The following is a 23,012-nucleotide window of genomic DNA, read 5'->3' as shown; positions in this document are numbered from 1 at the left end:
CAAACCTGGGTCTCCCACATTGCAGGCAGATTATTTACCGTCTGAGCCACAGGGAAGCCTTAAAGTCTAAGCAGAAATTAATTAACTAGAATTTACCGAGTATAGTGCAAAGCCCTTTGGGTCATGATGAGAAGCCTAAGATGCAGGTGATACTATACAGAGAGATGAGATATACACAGGAAAGGCATTCTGTGGCAGAACTTATCCAGAAAGAGGAAGGAAGTAGGTTGATAATATCAAGTTAACAAAAATGAGAGATTGGAAAGCCAAAGTGTGATATTGAGAGCATTGAATGAAGGCAAAGTAGCTTCCCAAGTGGTGCTAGTGGTAAGGACCCGCCTGCCAACGCAGGAGACTTAAGGGAGTTAAGTTTGATCCCCGGGTCTGGAAGATTCCTCGGGTCTGGAAGATCCCCTGGAGAACGCATGACAACCCATTCCAGCATTCGTGCCTGGAAAATCTACCAGACAGAGGAGTTGGGTGGGCTACAGTCCACAGGGTTGCAAAGAATTGGACATGAATGAAGCGACTTAGCAGGCTTGCATGCAAAGGAGCCCAAGTACTGCCTAGTAGGTTTAACTATGGCCCAACACAATGTAATTTTTTACAGACTTACAGGATTTTTAAATATACTTACTAAGGAGTGAATCACTTCACATTCATAAATTAGAAGAGGAATTCTCTGGCTGATAGGTCCCTTTCTGAGATGTGATGGACATCAACATCTCACCTCCACCCACCCAATTTTTTATCTTCATTAAACTTCTTAAATTTCATCTTCTCCAACATTTACTCTTGTGATCTTCTATTTGGCAGCCTATTCAATCATCCTTGTGGCTTTCTCCCTGCCCTTCCTTGGATTCTCTGTACTGTGTCACCTGTACTGTATTCCAGGCAATGAGTCCTCCTTTGGGTGGCACTCTTGTCCTACCTAACTCTAGTCCTGCTAGACAGAAATATTCAATTAGTAGTTAAATTGAACCCAGTCCAGTAGAGGTGCATATAATTGAGTCTTTTTTTGGGGCTCCAAAATCACTGCAGACGGTGATTGTAGCCATGAAATTAAAAGACGCTTACTCCTTGGAAGGAAAGTTATGACCAACCTAGATAGCATATTAAAAAGCAGAGATATTACTTTGCCAACAAAGGTCCGTCTAGTCAAGGCTATGGTTTTTCCTGTGGTCATGTATGGATGTGAGAGTTGGACTGTGAAGAATGCTAAGCGCCGAAGAATTGCTGCTTTTGAACTGTGGTGTTGGAGAAGACTCTTGAGAGTCCCTTGGACTGCAAGGAGATCCAACCAGTCCATCCTAAAGGAGATCAGTCCTGGGTGTTCTTTGGAAGGAATGATAGTGAAGCTGAAACTCCAGTACTTTGGCCACCTCATGTGAAGAGCTGACTCACTGGAAAAGACCCTGATGCTGGGAGGGATTTGGGGCAGGAGGAGAAGGGGACAACCGAGGATGAGATGGCTGGATGGCATCACTGACTCGATGGACTCGAGTCTGAGTGAACTCCGGGAGTTGGTGATGGACAGGGAGGCCTGACGTGCTGCGATTCATGGGGTCACAAAGAGTCGGACATGACTGAGCGACTGAACTGAACTGACCGACCACCTGTAAGGGGCTTCCCAGGTAGGTCAGTGGTAAAGAATCCACCTGCCAGTGCAGGAGACGGGAGTTTGATCCCTGGGTCAAGAAGAGCCTCTGCAGGAGGAAATGGCAACCTACTTCAGTATTCTTGCCTGGAAAATTCCATGAACAGAAGAACTTGTCGGGTTACAATCCTTGGGGTCACAGAGTTAGAAACGACTGAGCCACTGAGAGTGCACACACACACACACACACACACACGCACACTATACCTGTAAACACAAGTCTACTCATCCATTACTTTCCCTTCTCTGAAATTCTCAAAACCATTAAAACATAGCTGATTTAAATACAGCACGTATTTGGCGAAGGTACCATGTAGATGTGGCTCTTGACTTAGAGGATGTACAACTCGACAAGGGAAGCACTGCAAACTCCTAAGTGGAGTAAATAACATGTACCCAAATTAATTCATTCTTATTTATTAAAGTCTGTAGCAACAAGAAATAAAAAAGTGCCCTAAATTCTTTCTTAGGTTCAATTTCCAGTGTACAAACATCCTAATTGAGATTAAACAAATAGCCCACACACATTCCATTTTTAACGAGGCTGTTTTCCTCCCTTCCTTCCCCTCTAGATTCCCTCTTGCATTTCTCCTTCCCTTTTTCTCCCAGTCTTAGCTCTCCTTTCCTCTAGCTATCACAGTTTGCCCGAAGAAAAGCCTCCCTGTGACCACGAATCAGCAGAAAGGAAGCAAACCCTGATTATGGAAAGCCAAGCCCTCAGAGGGGCGTGTCGGGGTAGACGCCCCCACCCCCTTTGAGTGCAAAAGGGCTGGACAGCGAAGTTCCAGTGCCCGCAGGAGAGGCGCGCGGCAACCAAATTCGCTCACTTTCATAGACGGACTGATCCCTTCTACGCAATCGGACCTCAGGAAAGCCGCCCCCGTCCGCTTACTGGTCGAGGAGCGCCGGCACTTTGAAAGCGCCTGGGTGCCCAGACCCAGGGAGAAGCGAGGGGTGCGAAGGCGGAGCCACTGGGCTAAGGACACCCCCGCAAGGTCCGGCCCTCGCCCGCGTTCCTACCACCTTAGGGAGTTGGCGCCGGGAGCCGGATCACCCTCTCAATGAAAGGCAGATGTCCCTTTAAGGTTTGCTTCGCAGCTCGTGGACTTTAGCCTAAACAAGGACCCGCGAAGCTGGCTTTATTTGTCCATGTCTCAGACAGAGCCTGGGAGGCTGCCAGTGGGATTTCAGAGCACGAAGGCGGGGGGCGATGTGGCAATCTGCGAGGCGAGTAGCGTGAACCGAACTTAGAGGCACTGGTGGAAAACACAGGAAATCGCTCCGCTGCTCCCCGGGCGCCGGGGCCGACCGGCCAGCGACCGAGACCCCCGGCGGCGAGCAACGCGGCTCCTGCGTGCGGTTCCGCCGAGTCCTCGCCTCTGATCCCGCGCGTGCCCCGGGCGCTGCGCCCACTCCAGTCATGGACCCCCGGCGCCGCGCCAGCCCAGGGGTCGCTGTCGCCTACTGCTGGCTCCTCTCCGGTGAGTGACCCTGCTTTTCTCCGAGCATCTCCTGAGCGCGGGACTCCGGGAGGGAGGCGCGCAGAGCTTCGGCTCGGAGTGAGAAGGGAGCGCGGATCCACTTTCGGGCGCTCCAGATAGTCCGGGCAGGTTGGAGCTCTGAAAGCAGTTTTCTGCGTTGGGTTTTCCGTGTCAATTACTTTTGAAGTTGTTTCAAAACCTCCCCCCCTCAATGATGGGGGGAGCGGTGCTGAAAACTTTACAAGGTGGAAGTGACTTTTCAAATTAAAGTTGTTTTTTACAATATACATGGTATTTTAGGACTTCGCTGATGGCTTCTACTTTCCTTTTTCGTGTCTGTGTATAGAGTTTCTACTTTCAGGTTGCTCAAGAGTGGACATTATTCTTGCTGTTATGTACTCAAGATAGTTTCTGCTACAAAGGAGGAAAGAGAAGAATGCAAAGCAAAGTTGTCTCTTGTGCTGAAATGATGTTTCTGTGTTAGCACCCAGGAAAAGGAACATATTGAAATCGAGGAAGTAGTGAACATTTACTTTGAGAATTAGTAGAATAATTTTTAAAATACAAAGTAAAGTACTGTTACTTGTGCATAAATAGGTATCTTTGGGGGGAGACTTAAGCACAGTGGAGATGCAAGCTTATGCTCAATTTAAGGGCGGAAAAAAGGTTGAATCAAAACATTTTCTAAGATTTTCCAAATCATTAACCGATAGTTAGATCTTTTCTACTAGTTACTGACTGAGCAAGAAAAGTTGCAAGGGTGAAGGAAAGAGAAGGCAGATGGCTGAAGCTTTGTGTGAAAAGGGCCAATAATCCAAATAGTGTCAACTTCTGAACAGCTTTACAGTCAGTGAGTGGCTGACTGTGGAAGCCACCGTCATTATCCTTTACACATGTTGAGCTATATATGCATGCATGTTAAATCGTGTCCAATTCTATGCAACGCTGCAGACTGTTGCCTGCCAGGCTCCTCTGTCCATGGGATTTTCCAAGAATACTGGAGTGGGTTGCCATACTCTCCTCCAGGGGATCGTCCCAAGGGATTCATCCCAAGTCTCTCCCTGTCTCCTGCACTGGTAGGTGGGTTCTTTACCACTAGCGCCACCAGGGAAGCCTATTTGACCTATGATTCCTCTCCAACTCAATTTTTTGGGAGGCTGTTTGCATCTTGTTGTTGTTGTTGTTGTGCAAAATTTGAATGTTTTACTAAGTACTCAAGTTGTACTTTTCTCATTTTACTGAATAAGCAGTCACTAATTTAGAAATGGGTTTCCCTGGTAGCTCACTTGGTAAAGAATCTGCCTGCAACGCAGGAGACCCCTGTTCAATTCCTGGGTCTGGAAGTTCCCCTGGAGAAGGGATAGGCGACCCATTCCAGTATTCTTGGGTTTCCCTGGTGGCTCAGACAATAAAGAATCTGCCTGCAATGGGGGAGACCTGGGTTCGATCTGGAGAATTCCATGGACAGAGGACCCTGGCAGGCTACACTCCATGGGGTCGCAAATAGATAGACACAACTGAGCAACTTTCAATGTAGAAATAATCAAACAAGGTTTGCAAATCCTCTGAAAAGAATGAAACGCAAAAAAACAGAAGTAAACAAATTACAATTTCATGTGTGTGTGTGTGTGTGTGTGTGTATATATATATGTGTATATATATATATACAGCTACTTTATTTCCTTATGCTTAAAACAGCCATAAGTTGTATACTGTTAGTTTTTTGCAACTGTTGGAGCTAATGCATACATATGTGCTAAATCTTAAATCTCTTCAGTAGCATCCAACTCTTTGTGACCCTACAGACTGTAAGCCCACCAGGGTCCTCTGCCCATGGAATTTCCCAGCCAGGAATACTGGAGTGGGTTGCCATTTCCTTCTCCAGGGGATCTTCTGACCCAGTGACAGAACCTGGGTCTCCTGCATTGGCAGGCAGATTGTTCACCAATGAGCCAACTGGGAAGCCTTCTTATGGGTTATATTCATGCCCATTTCACACCATAACAGAAGGATCTAAAATTTGATGTCTTCTTTTCCTTTGTTGGTTATCCTGTCAGTCATCATGTTGTCAGCTTCCTTACAAACTTCTCATCAATCCATAGAGTCCATAATCTAGGGTCTTATCACCATACCCACCCATGCACAGTACTGTAGAACTCATCTTCTTGTCTTCAGTCTGAACTTAACCTCTAATTAATCTTCCTAATACACAGTTTTTATCATACCTTAGTCTTTTGCCAAAAATCTTTGGTGGCTCTATGTTATCCATAAGATAAAATCTACAATTCTCAACCAACCTTTCAGGGTCTGCCCTAATCCAGTACCCTCTGTCTCCTACTATGCCTCTTATCAGTTTCCTATTGCAGTCATAACAAATTGCCCCAGATTTACTGGCTTAAAACAAGACAAATTTACCACTTATAGTTCTATGGGTCAGAAGTCTCTCTGGGCTAAAATCAAGATGTTGGCAGGGCTGCCTTTTATCTGGAGGTTTTAGGGAAGAATCAATTTCCTTGCCTTTTTCAGATTGTTAAAGGCAATCTGCATTCCTTGGCTTGTAGCTCCATCCTCCATCTTCAAAGCCAGTAAAGTAGCATCTTCAGATCTTTCCTGTGACTGCTTCTTCATCACATCTCCATCTCTGATGCTGACCCTATTTCCTTCCTCATATAAAAATGCTAATTATGCTGGGCTCCCCTGAATAATCCAGGATAATCTCCCCAGCTCAAGATTCTTAATTTAATCATATATACCAAATCCTTTTTGCCATATATAGTGATACATTTGCAAGTTCCAGGGATTAGGAAATGAAGATATATGAAAGACCATTATTTGCCTACCAAAACCTCTGAACATAAACTGCCAGTGATGACAGCGAGTCACATTTCCTTATTTCCTGCATTAGTCCTCAGGCTTATTTTGCTACTGTCCATATGATACTATTTTACGCATCTAGAAAAGCATTCCACCCTTCTTTCTTACTACCCCCTGCCCTCTAAACAAACTCTCTCCAGTCTTCAAAGCTGGGTTTACATCACAACAACCATCTCTCTAATAAACCATCTCAGTAAACTTCCCATTATATTTAGGACTATCTTGTATTAACTTTTCCCAACATTTAAACATGAGCCATCAAGAAAGATGCCCTTCTCTATGTCTAAAGTCTTTATTGTTACTTTAAATATGTCAAAGTCCCAGCAAAAGAACTAGTGGCACATGTAAAAGATTTAGCTGAAGAAAACTGACTTAAGTCAAAGGACTGTTTGCAGAAACATAGAAAGGAATTGACAAAAGTTGATGGAGCACGTAGAACAAGCAGCAACAAGTAGGAACAAAGCACCTGAAGCAACATGAGATGAAAAGCCACTGCTGTTCCTAGGCCTGACGGGGTAGCAACGTCAGCTTGACCGTGAACTCTGGCTATGGGAGGGGGACCCCTGGACAGAGGCTGTGGCCATAAGCAGCAGAATGCAGCTAGTGCCAAAGCAGGGAGAAAACAGGGGTAATGAATACTCTGCCTTTTCCTCCTGCCCCCTAATGCCTTGCCCAGCTCTCCCACTGGTCATCTCCAAATGGCAAAATTCAAACTCCCAGGGGACAAAGATCAAGACAGTAACGGAGAACTAGCACAACTTACTGCTGAAAGGCACATATTTTTTGAGAATGTATTAGATATGAGGCCCTGTGCCAAGAATTTTGCACAAATTACATTTTAGTCTCAAAAAGGGGAAATTCTGGAACTATTATTCATATTTTACAGATGAAGAAACTAAGAGACTAATTTGACTAAAGTCACACAATTAATAAATGGCAAACCCTATACTCTATTCAGATCTCTCATGTTCTCGAAATAATGTACCATTTTGGAAAAGACCATGATGCTGGGAAATACTGAAGGCAAAAGGAGAAGGGGGCGACAGAGGATGAGATGGTTAGGTAGCATCATCAACTTAGTGCCCATGAATCTGAGCAAACTCGAGGAGATAGTGAAGGACAGGGGAGCCTGGCGTGCTGCAGTCCATGGAGTCACAGAGTCGGACATGACTTCGGGACTGAATAACAACAACAATTGGCTGTCTAAATATAAATCCATTTCCCTCTTGCTCAACCCTCTAAATGTTAAATCCAAGTCTCACTGTCTAAAAGACCTTGATAAGGATCTGATTAACGATGAAGTGGGTCTGTTTTCCATGACTTTTAGGTATACAGTGAAATTAGATGATGTCCCTTCCTACATTAATTATAACTCAAATAAGACTCATTATAACTCAAAATTACTCAAAATAACTCAAATTATGAATCAAAAAATATAATCTCCGGTTATTAAAAATACAAGTACAGAATTATCCCTAATTGAGTTGTGTATCTCTCCTCCCTAGAAACATTTCAGCTAGACTACAAGCAGGAGTCTTCTTTTATGACTTTTTTCACAGGCAGTATTTCCTATTCTAAAAGAAGTCCAGTGAGCTAATGGCTGGATATGGAAGGAAGTCAGCCACTTACTTATAACAAAGAAATGACCTCCAATGACATACAATGGATTGTCAGAAGCTGCTGAAAATAGCGAAAATATTTAAGTCATTAAGAAGTCTGTAAAGTCAGCAATAAATCCAGAGGACTTTTGTTAGTTTGTTTAATAAATGGGCAGTAGTGGTAGCAATAAAATATACATGCCAAACTAGTTTGCCTACTTTTCTTCCCTGCTCTCATGCTGTTATTTTGATCCATGAGCTCGAGGGCCACAACTTATAACTGTTGATCTTACTTCCTTAGATGGATGCTCCTCTGCCTGGGTTCTAACACCTCAACCCAACAAACACCCCATTAGATGTAGAACTTGCTGAATTTTAATATGCCCCTTAACTAATTTATAAAATAAAGGAGCTCATGTTTTAAATATATTCAGAAAACGAGACATCAAAATGCTATTCTTTAGCTACACTGCTACGGATCCTCAAGTCCCCATGTGAATGTTATTTCCATGAAGCCACTGGAGTAGACTGAACCCCCTCCCCCAGATACTTGTATGCCTCTAGCGCCTTTACTTCTATAATATACAGCATATTAAAATTAAACATCAAGTTGTCTGTTTCCCAGATTAGTGTATGCTCTGTTGAGAATAGGGTCTTTATTATCTCTACCGTCTATGAATAATAGGTACTTGAAAATTTGCTACTGAATGAGTCACCAAAGAACAGACTACAAACAAACTCGTAAAATAATAAAGGAGCCAAGTTGTCTCTTTTAGTTATATCAGGAGTATTCTATCTATCCATATTTATATCTAGTTGAATGGGAATCACCATCAAGTGACTGATGCACCAGTATTTTAGGTACAATTAAGAAAGAAAAGTGCTGCCAATCCAATTATAATTGCTGAACCTACAGATGCCTCCTAGTTTCGAGAGAGGTTAAAATGTTGAAGTATATACATCTGAAAATTATAATAAATAACATGCAGTATATCTACATGCAATTTTCTATCACATTTTTAAAAACTGCATCATAAGATTCCAAACACACTCCTAGACACAAAGATATGAACACTGTCCTCCTTTTAGTTCTCTTCCAGGGCCAAGTTTGATTCAAAGAATAATCACTCCTCTGACACCTGCAACCTCACCAGATCGCAATAACAGAGCTTTCTCTGAATACCTTTAAGAGGAAGCTTAGGGAGAAAAGTGACAATAAAATAATTCAAAAACGTTCCAGGTCACAGGATCAATAACTCCAGTTTTGGCAGGCTTTAATATCTCTAATATTCTTTCATATCAGTGGTTAGTGCCAGGACCAAGTATATTTGACGGGACCTAATTTTTTATCAAATGTCTTTTCTAACTCAAAAGGAAAATTAAAAAGTCAACTAAATCTTAAAAGGCAATTAAAATATATGCACTGGTTGGAATTAAGAATTCACTTTATGTACAAAAACATTAATATTGCTTTATAAAAATAGTAGATCTCTATAAACAAAATAAGTGAGAAATCTTTGAAAAATCATTATAATTCAGATAGTAAAAGCAGTGAAGACATATTCTTTTTGGTATGAACTATTTGAGATCTGCTGAAATAAATGAAAATTCTTAAATTTGAATAGGATACCTAAATCAATCACATTAGAACCTCAAATGATTAAGATGAATGGTCTGCATATTTTATTATAAATACTATATTCCTAATACAACTTACAAATATGCTTTTCAAAATTTTCTTTTTAACTATATACTTTTAGTTTGCCAAGTACTACAGTTTGAAAATTCAAAGGTATTGACCAGTTCCTAAAATTACATATTTTATTGTAATATTTTAATAAAATAATCCTATATTATGTAGAGATTCATACAAACAGGAATATACCCTCCCACATACTTTTGTTGATAAGATTATTTATTTAGTAGGAGGCTTTATTTTGTTTTGTGACAACTGCAAGTAAGTATTTTTAATCACAGGAAATTTAAATAGGGAGTAAAGCAAGTTCCTTAAAGCAAAACAAAACACTTTCCCCTTTTCGCTTTTACCATTTTACTTGAATTAGCTGAATAATCCTCCCAGTCAACCACTAACTTTGCTTGTGGACGTCACATAGGCATCTTTGTACAATCTAAGGTTAGCACATTCTCTCTTAAATAACTATTGCAATCATCACTAGAAATTTATAATAAGAGTGCTGGTTGTTTATTCTGTAAAGATCATTTTCCAAACCAAGTGTAATAACACCAATTGTCATCATACAAGATTTTAAAACATTTTAAGACCTTTTTCTCACTAAGATATATTTAAAATTAATCATTTTCTTATCCATGCGTAGATAGCTCAAAAAAATGAAATAGGTTTACAAAAATTTATCTTAAGAGAAATCTTCCTTTCAAATTATCAGTAACATTATAAAACAGAATGTGATTTCATAATTTTAAGATGTCAGTGATAGACAAGTTAAAAACTCTGAATTAAAGTAGAGCTAATAACCACTCATTCTTTCATATAATTATAATATACCAGTTGTGCTGGGTTCCAGGAACACATGAAAAGTGATACAAAGGAACACAATAAAAGGTAGTGTCTGCCCTTACGAAGCTCGGAGTCTGAGAGAAGTAATAGACAAGCAAAAAAGTAATAATGGGAAAAGCCCCCAAAGCAGAGAAAGGAAAATATTAGTTTTGTGTTGTTGGAAAGTAACCTTTGCAAAAAATATAAGATGGTTACAAGAAAATGTATACAGCCTCTCCTATTTAAGGGTCACTGTGCTAAGTACAGGATCTTCAAACAAGACAGCCCATTAGCCCTGCTGCTATCACACAAATCATTTCTAATGTTATTATTATAACAGGAAGGATTGTAATCAGTTCATCATGAGGTACATGAGCCAGCTCATGCAGTAAGAGTAACCTAAGGTTTCCCTGGAAAGGAGGTAGTAAGTAGTATATATAAATGCACCCAACAGATCATCCATCATTCAACTCTACTGAACCAGTTATTTTTCAAGGCTGAGTAATTGTGATCATGTTAAAGTGAGCCCTTACTCCTTGCTTTGTCTGATCCAAATCTCTAGTTTCAAGCCAGGTATTCTTAGAGATTTACAACAATACCTTACATTCTATGAAAGTGAAAGTGAAGTCGTTCAGTCATGTCTGACTCTTTGCAACCCCGTGGACTGTAGCCCACCAGGCTCCTCTGTCCATGAGATTCTCCAGGCAAGAATACTGGAGTGGGTTGCCATTTCCCTCTCCAGGGGATCTTCCCGACCCAGGGATCGAACCCAGGTCTCCTGCATTGCAGGCCTACACTTTACCCTCTGAGCCACCAAGGAAGCCAATTTCACAGTTTTCAAAGTATCATAATCTCATTAAAACCTTCTAAGGGATAGTGAATGAGAGAGGCAGACCATCTTATTTATAATTTACAGTGAAAAAGTTTAGGTTTATAGAGGTTGGGAACCTATCTAAGGTTGCTAAAATCAAACTAGAAAAGACCATAACTCAGGTCTGCTAACTCTTGACATGTAAACATTAAAATTAGTATTGATCTTTTACCACTAAAATCGGCCTTAGAAGAATCAGATTCAAAACTGAAAATAAATGTGTCAGGGTGAGATTATGGGTAGTGTTTTAATTTTTTAAAAATACCATTGCAGAATAGGTTTTACAATTAAAACACTTTTAATTACTGAATTCAACTTCCTCAATTCCTAAGTAAAAGAAGTTCAGTTTCAAAGAGATTAAGTGGTGCCAGAAATTATAGTAAAAACAATTGACAGTGTAAGAATTACAATCCAGGATATTTGACTTCTAGCCCAACTGAGACACTGGAAGTATATCAAAAACAACAAATTGAAAGCTTTTGGAAGCAACAACACTGACTTCTCTTTCTTCTGGAGAGATTAATATAAATAAAAGTTTATAGGAAAAATAGATATAATTAAAGTTACTGACACAAAGATTTCTATCTTCAAAGAGCCAATAAATAAGTATAAAATTAGGATTTAAAGCAACATAGTTAAATTTGGGGGTTTTTTTCCTCATGATTTTGCTTATTTAAAGACTGAAAACACTCTACACTGGCTATATGTCATATAACTACTGTAACCGTAGAAGTCTGAAAATAAAGGGAACTACTTTGTAAGCCAGGTGAGCTATAGTTAATAATATCAGTATCTTAAGAAGTATCTGTAATAATGTTAAATATAGTTACTACATTTTTTATCTGATCCACTCAGCTCGTCATCCATATATGAGTGCCTACTAGGTGCAAGGGGACTTTTCATGGGACAGTGGAGGGATGCAAGGATGTACCCATCCAGATTTCAGTAAGAAAGAAATGTACCCAACTAATAGAATGCATGGTTTCAACTTGAAGGTAACATTTAAGCTTAATGATAAGTAAGCTTAAATGGATTTATGGAAGTAGGGGTGAAAGAAAGTGACATTTTAAAAGATAAGAGCTAAGGCAGCAAAGTAGAAAGTTGCCAGGATGTACAGGGAACAAAGACTGCTCCCATTGAGGAATTTAGGGGGCTGAGGAATTTTGGGGATACAGGAAATAAAATTTGTAAAGTCATGTCTGGAAAGCCTTGAATTTCATGGAATTTGGATTTTAACAGAGAATGAGAACCCCCAAATAACTCAGAACTGTGATGACTGACCTAGAAAGACTAAGTTATAACACAAAATCTGGGAGAAAAACATCTGACCATTCAACAAGCTCAAATTACTAAAAAAAAATTCTGTTATGGACATTTCAGATCAAAAAACATTTCTGTGAAAGTTCTGTAGTATGTTCAATTACTGAAGCACATTTATATTTGAAAAGACAACCCAAAGCAGTGTGTCTCATAATTAAAAAGAAAGAAGAAAAATCACAAAATCAACTGTCAACAGAGGTTTATCATTGATTTGCAATGTAGAAATATATATTTGTTTTTCTAAGGTAGGATATTTGATCTTTCTCGAGAATTACAATGGTGACCAAGACCAAGCAGAAGGAAAATTATGTTGAAAAGAATATAAGGACTTTTTTGTTTTAGTAATAAAAGAGCAAGGAAGAAACCCTCCTTTCAATGCCCCAGGTTGACTCCTAAGCTGTGAGTCTTGGTTTAACTGATAAAGGTGAGAGTTAAGGGGAAATGACAGGAGAAGATGAGATGGTTAGATAGCATCAGTGACTTAATGAACATAAATTTGAGCAAACTCCAGGAGATAGTGGATGAGAGGGAAGCCTGGTGTGCTGCAGTCCATGGGGTCCCAAAAAGTCGGACACGACTGAGCGACTGAACAACTACACATAACCTTCAGAGTTTAGGGGATGATTTCAAGCGTCCATAAATTTAGATTTGTGTTGGTGGAATGAGTGTGGAATTAAGCAGGCTTGGATTTGAATACTGGTTATGTGACCTTGAATACATCCCTTAACCTCTCTAATTCATTTTCTTCATTCATGTATGAGAATAACAAATATTTACCTTATAGGTAAGAACTGGAAAAAGCATAGGAAGTACCTGGTGAATATTCAAGAAGTGATAGCTCTTCACTAAAAACCTAATATGTATTAAGGGTCCTGAGTACCTATCACTGTGGTTTTTGATCCTTGGCAGATTTTCAAGAGGGGGAATGACTATACTTAAGAAGGTGACCAAGGAGCATCTCAAAGCATCTCCTCCTCCTTCTTTACCCGCCACCTCTCTCTCTCTCTCTCTCTTTCTCTCTCTCTCTTTCTCTCTCTCTCTCTCACACACACACACACACTACCAGTTAAGAATTCTTCAAGCTTAACAAGCACCTTTTAGAAAGATACATGTCTGTTGGAGACAAAAGCCATACTCACACTTTAGTGTATTCAGTTCCTTGCTCAATGTAAAGTTGTTGAGTTCTGGAAGAAGAAGGCAGTCTGCGTTAGGAACTTTGGGAGGGCACTCAGTATGATAGAAGGTGGCGAAAGAAGGAGGTATAGTACAGAAAGGGCAAGGAAGAGGAGATGCCACCAAAAAAAAAAAACTGTTCTAATTTGCACTAGAGTTTTGGAGGGGGCCTTTGTGGTCCCCCGCCCCCGACAACCTTTGAGGAAGTTAATAGAGATTTGGGTATCAAGATTTGTGCCAAAGTCATATTATGCTCTTTCCTCCCAGTCTTACATTTTAGGGTGGTTAAGTTTCCCTTCCAATGCCTTACCCAATAACATATGAAGGCGAATGGGGAAGATTTGTGCCCTCTGCCCTCCAAGCCATCTTAACTCTCAAAACTTTGGTGGCTTTTTCGATTCACTGGTCCTTTTAAGAGGCAATTCCCACCTTTCAAACTACCCCTGCCTCTCCTTCATCCCAAAATGTTAAGTGACTTAAGGATTTTTTTTTTTCCCAACTGAATTCTGCAGCTGTTCAGTCAGGGTAAATCAGTCCTTCCTCCACTTCCCCAGGGTCTCAGCTCAGCTTTGACAATGAAGATCCGTTCCTAAACTGTTGAGACCCAACCTCTACCGTAAACATTTCACAGGCTGCTGAGCAGAGGAAAGCTGAGACTGCCAACCTTGGCTTCTGGGGTCCTCAGGACATCAGATCAAAGCAACTGAGAGGTCCATCCAGGGGTAAATTCCACAGATGGTTTCTTCTCTCTCTGGGATCAGTGTTCTAACATCTGGGTTAATCAGATCGTGGTCAACTGAGAGCAGAAGGCAGCGGGCACCTTACTCAGTGCAGATGCCCCGTGACCAGACGTTCTTAAGGAACAGCTTCTGGACTGAGCAGCTCCAGAAAGCGTGCACCGTCTGAGTGCGGATGAGGCAGGAGCAAGGTGGGGCGTAGTTTGGCCCTTGGTGCCAAGTCTGCACTTTTCAGAGCCCTTTTACTTTTCCATAAATTATTACTTTTTCGTAACTAGAATTACCCATAGGGAGAAGGTGCAGCACACAGCTTAAAATATATATATATAATATATATTTGCACTCACAACTCCCCAGAATCTTCACAAACAGGGGTGGAAGAAAAAACTTAGGAAATCCAAGTTCAGCACTAATACCAAAGACTCGCCACCAAAGACTCCGTGTGCTTTCCTTAGGTGGTTTATCTTTCGGGAAACACCTCCGGGCTTAGCGCGCCTGCGCACGCGCAAGCTGCGGCCCCGCCTCCTCCTTGGGGACGTAAGCCGTGCGCTGGGAGGCAGGACGCGGGCTGCGCATGCGCCCTCGTTGCATCAGCCTTGGTCAGTACAGCAGCCGGAACCGCGGAGAGAAAGGTGTTCGCAGCGGTGTCTCTCGAGCCGATTTTGCGCGGCGCGCCTCCAGACTACGAAAAGGAAGGGCTAGAGTAAGTGCCCCACCCCCCGGCCGCTAGAGTCGGATATAACGTGTTTCCTTCTCGCGAGGCAGGTGCCGGTAGGAACCGGGCCCCGCCCCCTTCCCGGCCTAGAATTTCTTTCCCTTCCCGACCCCTTTTCCCGTGGGGACCCCCTCGGTTCCTCTTGTTTTGGCAGTGAGCCCCCGCCAGGGTCATGAAGCTCGTGAGGAAGGACATTGAGAAAGACAATGCGGGCCAGGTGACCCTGGTTCCCGAGGAACCCGAGGACATGTGGCACACCTACAATCTAGTGCAGGTGGGCGACAGCCTGCGCGCTTCCACCATCCGCAAGGTGCAGACCGAGTCCTCCACCGGCAGCGTGGGGAGCAACCGGGTCCGCACGACCCTCACTCTCTGTGTGGAGGCCATCGACTTCGACTCCCAAGCCTGCCAGCTGCGGGTCAAGGGGACCAACATCCAGGAGAATGAGTATGTCAAGATGGGGGCTTACCACACCATCGAGCTGGAGCCCAACCGCCAGTTCACCCTGGCCAAAAAACAGTGGGACAGTGTGGTCCTGGAGCGCATCGAGCAAGCCTGTGACCCAGCCTGGAGCGCCGATGTGGCGGCTGTGGTTATGCAGGAAGGCCTCGCCCATATCTGCTTAGTCACTCCCAGCATGACCCTCACTCGGGCCAAGGTGGAAGTGAACATCCCTCGGAAACGGAAAGGCAACTGCTCGCAGCACGACCGGGCCTTGGAGCGGTTCTATGAACAGGTGGTCCAGGCCATCCAGCGCCACATACACTTCGATGTTGTAAAGTGCGTCCTAGTGGCCAGCCCAGGATTTGTGAGGGAGCAGTTCTGCGACTACATGTTTCAACAGGCAGTGAAGACCGACAACAAAGTGCTCCTGGAAAACCGGTCCAAATTCCTTCAGGTAAAACAGTCTTACCTAGGGATAATTAAACATGGATGGGCAGAGGGGTTTGCTTAAACTACTCCTAACGTTTTAGAACTCAGAATAGTACAAGAGGAAAAAAGGTTTAACTTGGCTGGGATTGTGAATTGGATAATGCGGTGAAAAGAAACCTGTTAAGCAGCTAGAGATTTTATGTAATAAACTTGGTTTAAATTCTTAAACATATAAAACCTTAGTAGTGTTTTTGGCTTAGGTCATTGTGGGCAGTTTAACGGATACCCTAAGAGATTCTTTTGACTAACTTTTATAATTGTGATTCTAGGTACATGCCTCCTCTGGACACAAGTACTCCCTGAAAGAGGCTCTTTGTGACCCTACAGTAGCTAGCCGCCTTTCAGACACGAAAGCCGCTGGGGAAGTAAAGGCCTTGGATGATTTCTATAAAATGTTGCAACACGAACCGGACCGAGCATTTTATGGACTCAAGCAGGTGGAGAAGGCCAATGAGGCCATGGCAATTGACACATTGCTCATCAGCGATGAGCTCTTCAGGCACCAGGATGTAGCCACACGCAGCCGGTATGTGCGGCTGGTGGACAGCGTGAAAGAGAACGCAGGCACTGTTAGGATATTCTCTAGTCTTCACGTGTCTGGGGAACAGCTCAGCCAGTTGACTGGAATAGCTGCCATCCTCCGCTTCCCTGTCCCTGAACTCTCTGACCAAGAGAATGATTCCAGTTCTGAAGAAGATGAATGATTGCAACTAATAATTGAGACAACCTGTTTCTCACTCCTTCACTGTTACATTTTCTCAGCATCCTGTGAAGAAAGCTGCAAAAATGGCACTTTGGTTCTTACAGGGATTTTTCATGTATTTGGTCACTCTAGGTGATTTGTGGTTGGCAAGACATGTTTTCAAACTGAACAATAAAAAGAAATAATCTCCATATATTATTAATTGGGATAATTTTATTTTGGAATTATGAGTTATTCGCAGCTCTTAGAAACATTTTGTATATTTAAAAAGAGTGCCTATATATTCTTTGGGATGGAACATAAAAATTCCATACAGCATGCTTTGAAGTAGTTTTCCTTAGGAAAAGCTTTTTAATATCTCATTATCTTCACTTTACATTGTTTGATTTGGCACGGTGTATTCTTACACTATGTTATATGATCCTTTTACTTGCCATCTCCCCCACATTCCAATTTTTCTTAATTGTTTAATTTACTTGCTATTTTAAATGATTGCTTAGTAATTAGAAGACTTCCCTGAGGCTAAAGTTAAAATCTATTTTTCTTAAGAAATGTGTTAAACCAGCCTTGTTAAAAGTAATAAGCTGGGTTTTTCTTGCTAGTTTGGAATAAATCATATTTACTTTAGAGGAGCGCCTAATTAGTTACTTTTAGGTTGTAGAGCTTTGATCTACTAAAGATTCTCAGGATAGTCTACTTAAGGTGCTTTTATTTTTAAAATGAGGCTAAGTATGGGATTTGCTTATTAAGAGCTAATTAATGGCAAACCTAGATATAGTGCGCAGTCTGTCCTTAAGTTCTTTGCTCTGCCACACTGTTTATGTATTAGGGAGATTATCATAGTTACAGTTGATGCTGCCATGAATTTGTCTGTGCATTTACATTCTTAATGGAGCGGTGAGAAAGCCTGTTCAGAAAGTTTGTCACGTCATTGTTTTCAGTCGCTCAGTCGTATCCAACTCGGCAACCTAATGGGCTATAGCCCACCAGGCTCCTCTGTCCATGGGGACTCTCCAGGCCAGAATACTGGAGTGGGTTGCCCTGCCCCCCTCCAGGAATCCTCCCAACCCAGGGATCAAACCCAGGTCTCCCGCATGGCAGGCGGATTCTTTACTGTCTGAGCCACCAGGGAAGCCCGTCACATCATTAGTAAATGGCAGTCGATTTGTACTCCAGCTGTTTACTATAATTAGGGACTTTATGCAAATACCTGAGAGTTTAAAATATTTTCCATTATTTTTTGTGTGCAATTTAAGAATTAAGGAGGGGGCCTTGAAATATAATCACATCTTAACATTTTTCACATCTCAACTTAGTAAAATAATAGGAAAGGCCTACAAACAAACAGTGATGTCAGTCTGTAACTCCGGGGTCAGTGGTGCCTGCTTCAAATAAGGACACTAAGTTAAATTTGCTTGTCCTTTCTGTCTTCTGAGCCTTTCTGCTGGTGTGCCAAGTTTGTATATTGTTTATAAAAAACTTCCTAACTAATCTGACCTTTTTATCTGTAGTTAGCGGTGGTTGTTGTTTAGTCTCTAAGTGGTGTCCAACTCTTGTGACCCCATAGACTGTAGCCCACCAGGTTCCTCTGTCCATGGGATTTCCAAGGGAAAAATACTAGAGTGGGTTGCGTTTTCCTTTTCCAGGATATCATCTCAATGCAGGGATCAAACTCAGGTCTCCTGCGTTGGCAGGTGGATTCTTTACCACTGAGCCACCAGAGAAGCCTGTAGTTAGGGATAGACACCTCTATATACTTTAAAAGGACATTTTAAAATATCTACTTCCTAATCAAAGTGATTTAAATTGTCATTTCATTATAATTTTGTGGATATTTATGTTATTAATAATTTGGTAGGAGTGTAAATATGAAGTCACTAAGATTCTTAATATTAGAACCTTATTGATAATGCATTGTTTTTTCAGTCAGAAATTGGAGATTTGGGGCCTCTTGCTCATTATCTATCTAGTACAGGTTAGTTCTAGCTGTTAACCATGGTGATAGAAACCAGGGGAAAGAAAACCTAACAGTAAATCTAACCAATACATTTTAGAATGTTAAATTCTCAAATTTAGCTTCATCTTAGCTTAAGTAAGTGAATGAAGTCGTTCAGTTGCTTCCTTCTCTTTCTGACCCCATGGACTGTAGTCTGCCAGGCTCCTCCACCTGTGGGATTCTCCAGGCAAGAATACTGAAGTGGGTTGCCATTTCCTTTTCCAGAGGATCTTCCTTACCAGGGATCTTTGCAGGCAGACTCTTTACGATGTGAGCCTCCAAAGAAGCCCAGGTGGGCTTGGGAACTCATTTTAGCTTGGAAACTGTAAAAACTCAACACCCAGACTGGACCCCAGACTAAATAACTTTGCAGTCCTAGAAATGATAGAGTATTTTTTTTTAATCATTATTAAAGCTCCCGGGTGACTTCCAATAGATAACAAGGCTGAGACCCTGGATTCAGGCTTTGCTGTTCAAAAGTGTGGTTTCCATGAACCAGCAGCATCTTCTGAGAGCTTGTTAGAAACTAGAGTCCAGGACTCTACCTTAGACCTGTTGAATTGCAGCCTGTAAATTAGCATCTCCAGTTGATTGCCATGTGTAATAAAAACTGATAAAACGTTTAGGCAGTGGCTTATTCTCCTTGTGCCAGTTAATCTCTGCCTAGGGTTGCCAGCCATAGAGAAAAAGATTTGAGTTTTAAGATCTTTCAGGAAAACTAACTACCAATATTCAATTATCTATAAAACTAAATGAAAGCCTGTTTCTATGTCTAATTAAAGTATCTTTAAGAATTTGTATTTTTTAAAGTTAAATGTTTTACCAGTACCATTATAAAGTATATATCTTCCTAGATACATAGGTGTAAATATCAAAATAGTGATAGGAACATAATAAATTGGTTCAAATAATTATTTTTTACTGTTCTCTAAAAAACAAATGAACCATAGGTCTTTGGAAAGCATATACAGCAGTTTAATTCCAATTGCTATTCATTAATAAGGAATGACTATGGTAACAAAACACTGTCAATAACATACCTCAAATTAATACAGTGTTATACTATAAGGTTCCGTTTATCCCCAGGTGCTTGTTGTAAACAGATTGCTACCCTTGCTAGGCTTAATAAATGAGAAATTTGCAGTTTGTTTTCTTTTGTTGCAGGTATGATACATATCAAATTATATTTTGCTATTCCTGGTCTCCTATTTTTTTTTTTTCTGGTCTCCTGTTTATGTTAAATATTTTGTTAATTTTGTGTCTGTATTTCACTTTCATTACTCTCCTATACTCAAGTTGAATTATTTTTCTCCCAGGTGCCACTAGAATAGCTTTGTGAGGCTAATTTTCTGTTACGTCTGCTTATTTTCAGTCACTAACTGATGACATTTTTTAAATCCCTTTAACCAGATCTCTCAGCTTCACATATTCTTTAAGAGAAGTGATTCATAATTTCTGCAATTCCTATATACTGGAACTGAAATTCTCTGTGTTGCTAAAAAAAAAAAGTACACAGATGAAATGGTGTATATGATAATTCCTCTGGAGTAAAAGCTCTTCTTTGGGAAAGTATTATTTCACTTTCAAATCAGATGGTTTTCCAAGCAAATAGTACTGGCTACTTGTGTTCAGTATCAAAATATGTTGAATTACATGTTGGAAACAGGTTTCTAAGATGTTTCTTAGGGTTTGAGGAGAGAGAAATCCTTTTGCTTGTGCCTAGAGCTGAGATATGGGGTTACCACACTTACATTACACCACTTCTTAAAGGCAGTACATTTAATTTTATCCATTTTTTTAGTGCCTGTGTGGATCAAGTACTGAGCTGGATTTAGGAAAGAAACATAAGTCACTGTTATAAAAGTAACTTGTAGAATGTTTAAGAGGACACACTGTTGTAAGAGGTGGCTTTTAAGAGGAACTTTACAGAGGCAGCATATTTGCTTAAAATAATAAACCTGGAAAGATCAGGAAGAGGACGCAGGCAGGGCAAATGTGCTAATCACCTTTGACACCCCTCTCCCCACGCCATGATAAGGGGTAGATTTGACCCTTGGAAACCACTGAAAAGTTTAAACAGGATGGCGTGACAAACTTTGCATTTCACAAATATCGCTGACATCAAGAATGGGTTGGAGGTGGCAAGATTGGAGGCAAGGGGACAGGTTAAGAGGACACTTACTAGAAAAATTTAACAGGAAAATGATGGCCTAAACAAGGCAGTAGTACAATGAATAGAAGTCATGAGGAGATACTAAGAGATAGGATCAATGGGACGTGAAGATTGTTCAGAGTTATGGAAGGAGTCGAGTCTAGGGGTAAATCTCAGGTTTTTTTTTTTCTTTCTTTCTTGAATGATGGGAGAAATGATGGCATAATTCAAACACAGGAAAAACTAGGCAGAGAGGCAGTAAGTTCAGGTTGGAATCTGGTTGGAAGTGCCTATGGGACTCTTGGAATGCTTTTCTGCCACATCGCTATATGCTTGCTTACTCACTCCCTTCAGGTTTTTGTGCAAATGTCACCTTAGTGACAAAAAAGAAAAAGCAGCCTTTTTTGAACAAATACCTTCTCAAAGTTGCCCTTATCCTTCCTTGCCTTAAGTTTTCTCTGTAATGCTTAAATTCACTTAGTTGCTTTGCTTGTCATCTATCTAGGATATAAGCTCTAGGAGGGCAGAGATTATTGTCTGTTAGGTTCATTGCTATATTCCCAATGCTGAGAACAAACCCAGACATAAAGTTGATGCTCAAAAAAAAAAATGAAATGACTGAGTGAGTGAGTCTCCAGAAGAACGTTTCTTAGGCGATTGTGCATATAACTCTGAAGTTCAGGATAAAGTATTTGACTGTGGATAGTAATACACAAGATGTCAGCATATAAGGCAGACGTGAAATCATGGATCAAAAAAAGAAAACTAGGAAATTTTAGTGAAACTAGAAATAAAAAAGGACCAAGCATCCAAGCATAAGGAAAGAGCAATATTTAATCTCTTTAAATGCTACCTGACTCTGTATTATAATAAACCACAGCTATTTATAGATTTCAACAATTAATATGCCAGGTCATTATTTTTCGTTTTACACACCTCTCTAGTGTACTAGAGAGATACATGTAGAATAGCTAAAGTGTTGATTTCATAGAAAGCTGAATTTTTTTAAGTTTTTAAGGAAAATTTCTAAGTTGGCGAGCAAAAGCCAAATTAATTTTATATATGTATTTTTATTGGAGTATAATTGCTTTACAATGTGTTAGTTTCTGTTGCAAAACAAACTGAATCAAGTGTATGTATACATATATTCCCTCCTTCTTAGACCTCCCTCCCACCCCACCCCACCCCCCACCCTACCCATCTATGTGTGTATTAGTCACTCAGTCGTGCCAAACTCTTTGTGACCCCCAGCCCACCAGGCTCCTCTGTTCATGGGATTTTCCAGGCAAAGATACTGCAGTGGTTTGCCATGTCCTTCTCCAGGGGATCTTCCCAACCCAGGGATCGAACCTGGGTCTCCTGCACTGGAGGCAGATTCTTCACCAACTGAGCTACCAGGGAAGCCTCAGCCATCTAGCTCATCAAATTAGTGTATGAAAAGTTTGTTTTTAAAGAAGAAATGTTAGAAGGTGATGATTGAATTTATTAAGGGATTTTTTTGTTTGTTTTTTGATTCCCAGAGTACAGGAATTGTTAGCAAGCTCTGTTTCCTTCAGGCCGAAAGGTTGCTGCTATAGGGCCCTTGTTGTTTAGTCACTATGTGGTGTCTGACTCTTTGCAACCCTTTGGACTGCAGCGCACCAGGCTTCGCTGTCCTTCACCATCCTTTGGAGTTTGCGTATCTTTGATTTCCATCACCACTTCCTCTTCTATTCCCTGAAGAACCACAAGTGTCAGAATTGTGGCATAAATTTTGCAAAGTTTTTTATATCTGTTTTAAAAGTTGATTTTGATAAGCCTATAATTTTGTCGATACACATTTTTCAGTAAATGAGCTCCAAATTAGTGAAAAGAATTTAAAATGGGATGTAAAAAGCAATTAAAAAAATAAATTTCAGATAAAATTTTTAAAGCCCTAAATAGTTTTCTTTAAATTAATGTCAGCATATTTAAACTTTGTGCTGTAATTCAGTTTATATAATTTAAGAGATTTAGTCATTTAGAAAAGTGCTATTCAAGATTTTCTTAATGTGTTATGTGTTTTACTGATGAATACTCAGTGTAGAAGTTCAGTATAAAAGTGTTATGGAAAAGTCAAAATGATTTCTGATGGAGTTGAGATGCAAATATAATATTTTTGTGTATCAAGGATGCCTTACTTAGAAAAAATTCAAAGTCAGCAATGCATCTCGTTAAGACATTGGAGAACAAAATCTCTAGTAATGGTCTAGAACAACTTGAGTTACTTAACATTATCAAGTAGCAGGTAAACTTAACTAGAAATAAA

At 40.7% G+C, this 23,012-nt stretch overlaps 2 protein-coding genes across 3 annotated transcripts in view; both read left to right on the top strand.

The window, feature by feature from the left end:
* The first annotated feature begins 3,077 nt into the window (after nucleotides 1-3,077).
* ITGA1 (integrin subunit alpha 1) overlaps nucleotides 3,078-23,012 on the top strand; it is a 164,932-nt gene continuing 144,997 nt past the window's right edge. The window contains exon 1 of the mRNA XM_052658983.1: nucleotides 3,078-3,138. Within this exon, the coding sequence (XP_052514943.1) occupies nucleotides 3,078-3,138 (61 nt within the window). The remainder of the gene's footprint in view (nucleotides 3,139-23,012) is intronic.
* On the top strand, nucleotides 14,800-16,768 carry PELO (pelota mRNA surveillance and ribosome rescue factor). Of its 2 annotated transcripts, XM_052658985.1 has the most exons (3): nucleotides 14,808-14,929; nucleotides 15,096-15,839; nucleotides 16,144-16,768. In XM_052658985.1, the coding sequence occupies exons 2-3, from the start codon at nucleotides 15,114-15,116 to the stop codon at nucleotides 16,576-16,578; spliced, it is 1,161 nt and encodes a 386-aa protein (XP_052514945.1). In that variant the 5' UTR covers nucleotides 14,808-14,929; nucleotides 15,096-15,113; the 3' UTR covers nucleotides 16,579-16,768. The 2 variants fall into 2 exon arrangements, with proteins under 2 accessions (XP_052514944.1, XP_052514945.1); XM_052658984.1 differs by having other exon boundaries at nucleotides 14,800-15,839.

Source organism: Budorcas taxicolor, chromosome 20 (assembly GCF_023091745.1).
Source record: "Budorcas taxicolor isolate Tak-1 chromosome 20, Takin1.1, whole genome shotgun sequence".
Taxonomy (NCBI): Eukaryota; Metazoa; Chordata; class Mammalia; order Artiodactyla; family Bovidae; genus Budorcas; species Budorcas taxicolor.
Note: the sequence above shows the minus strand (reverse complement) of the source record. Positions and strands in the feature narration are given on the sequence as shown.

Bases quoted from the DNA above. Each gene is read 5' to 3' on its own strand.
- PELO (XM_052658984.1), top strand. From the start codon at position 15,114: ATGAAGCTCGTGAGGAAGGACATTGAGAAAGACAATGCGGGCCAGGTG. The intron at 15,840-16,143 runs GTAAAACAGTCT...TTGTGATTCTAG, and splicing joins ACCGGTCCAAATTCCTTCAG to GTACATGCCTCCTCTGGACA.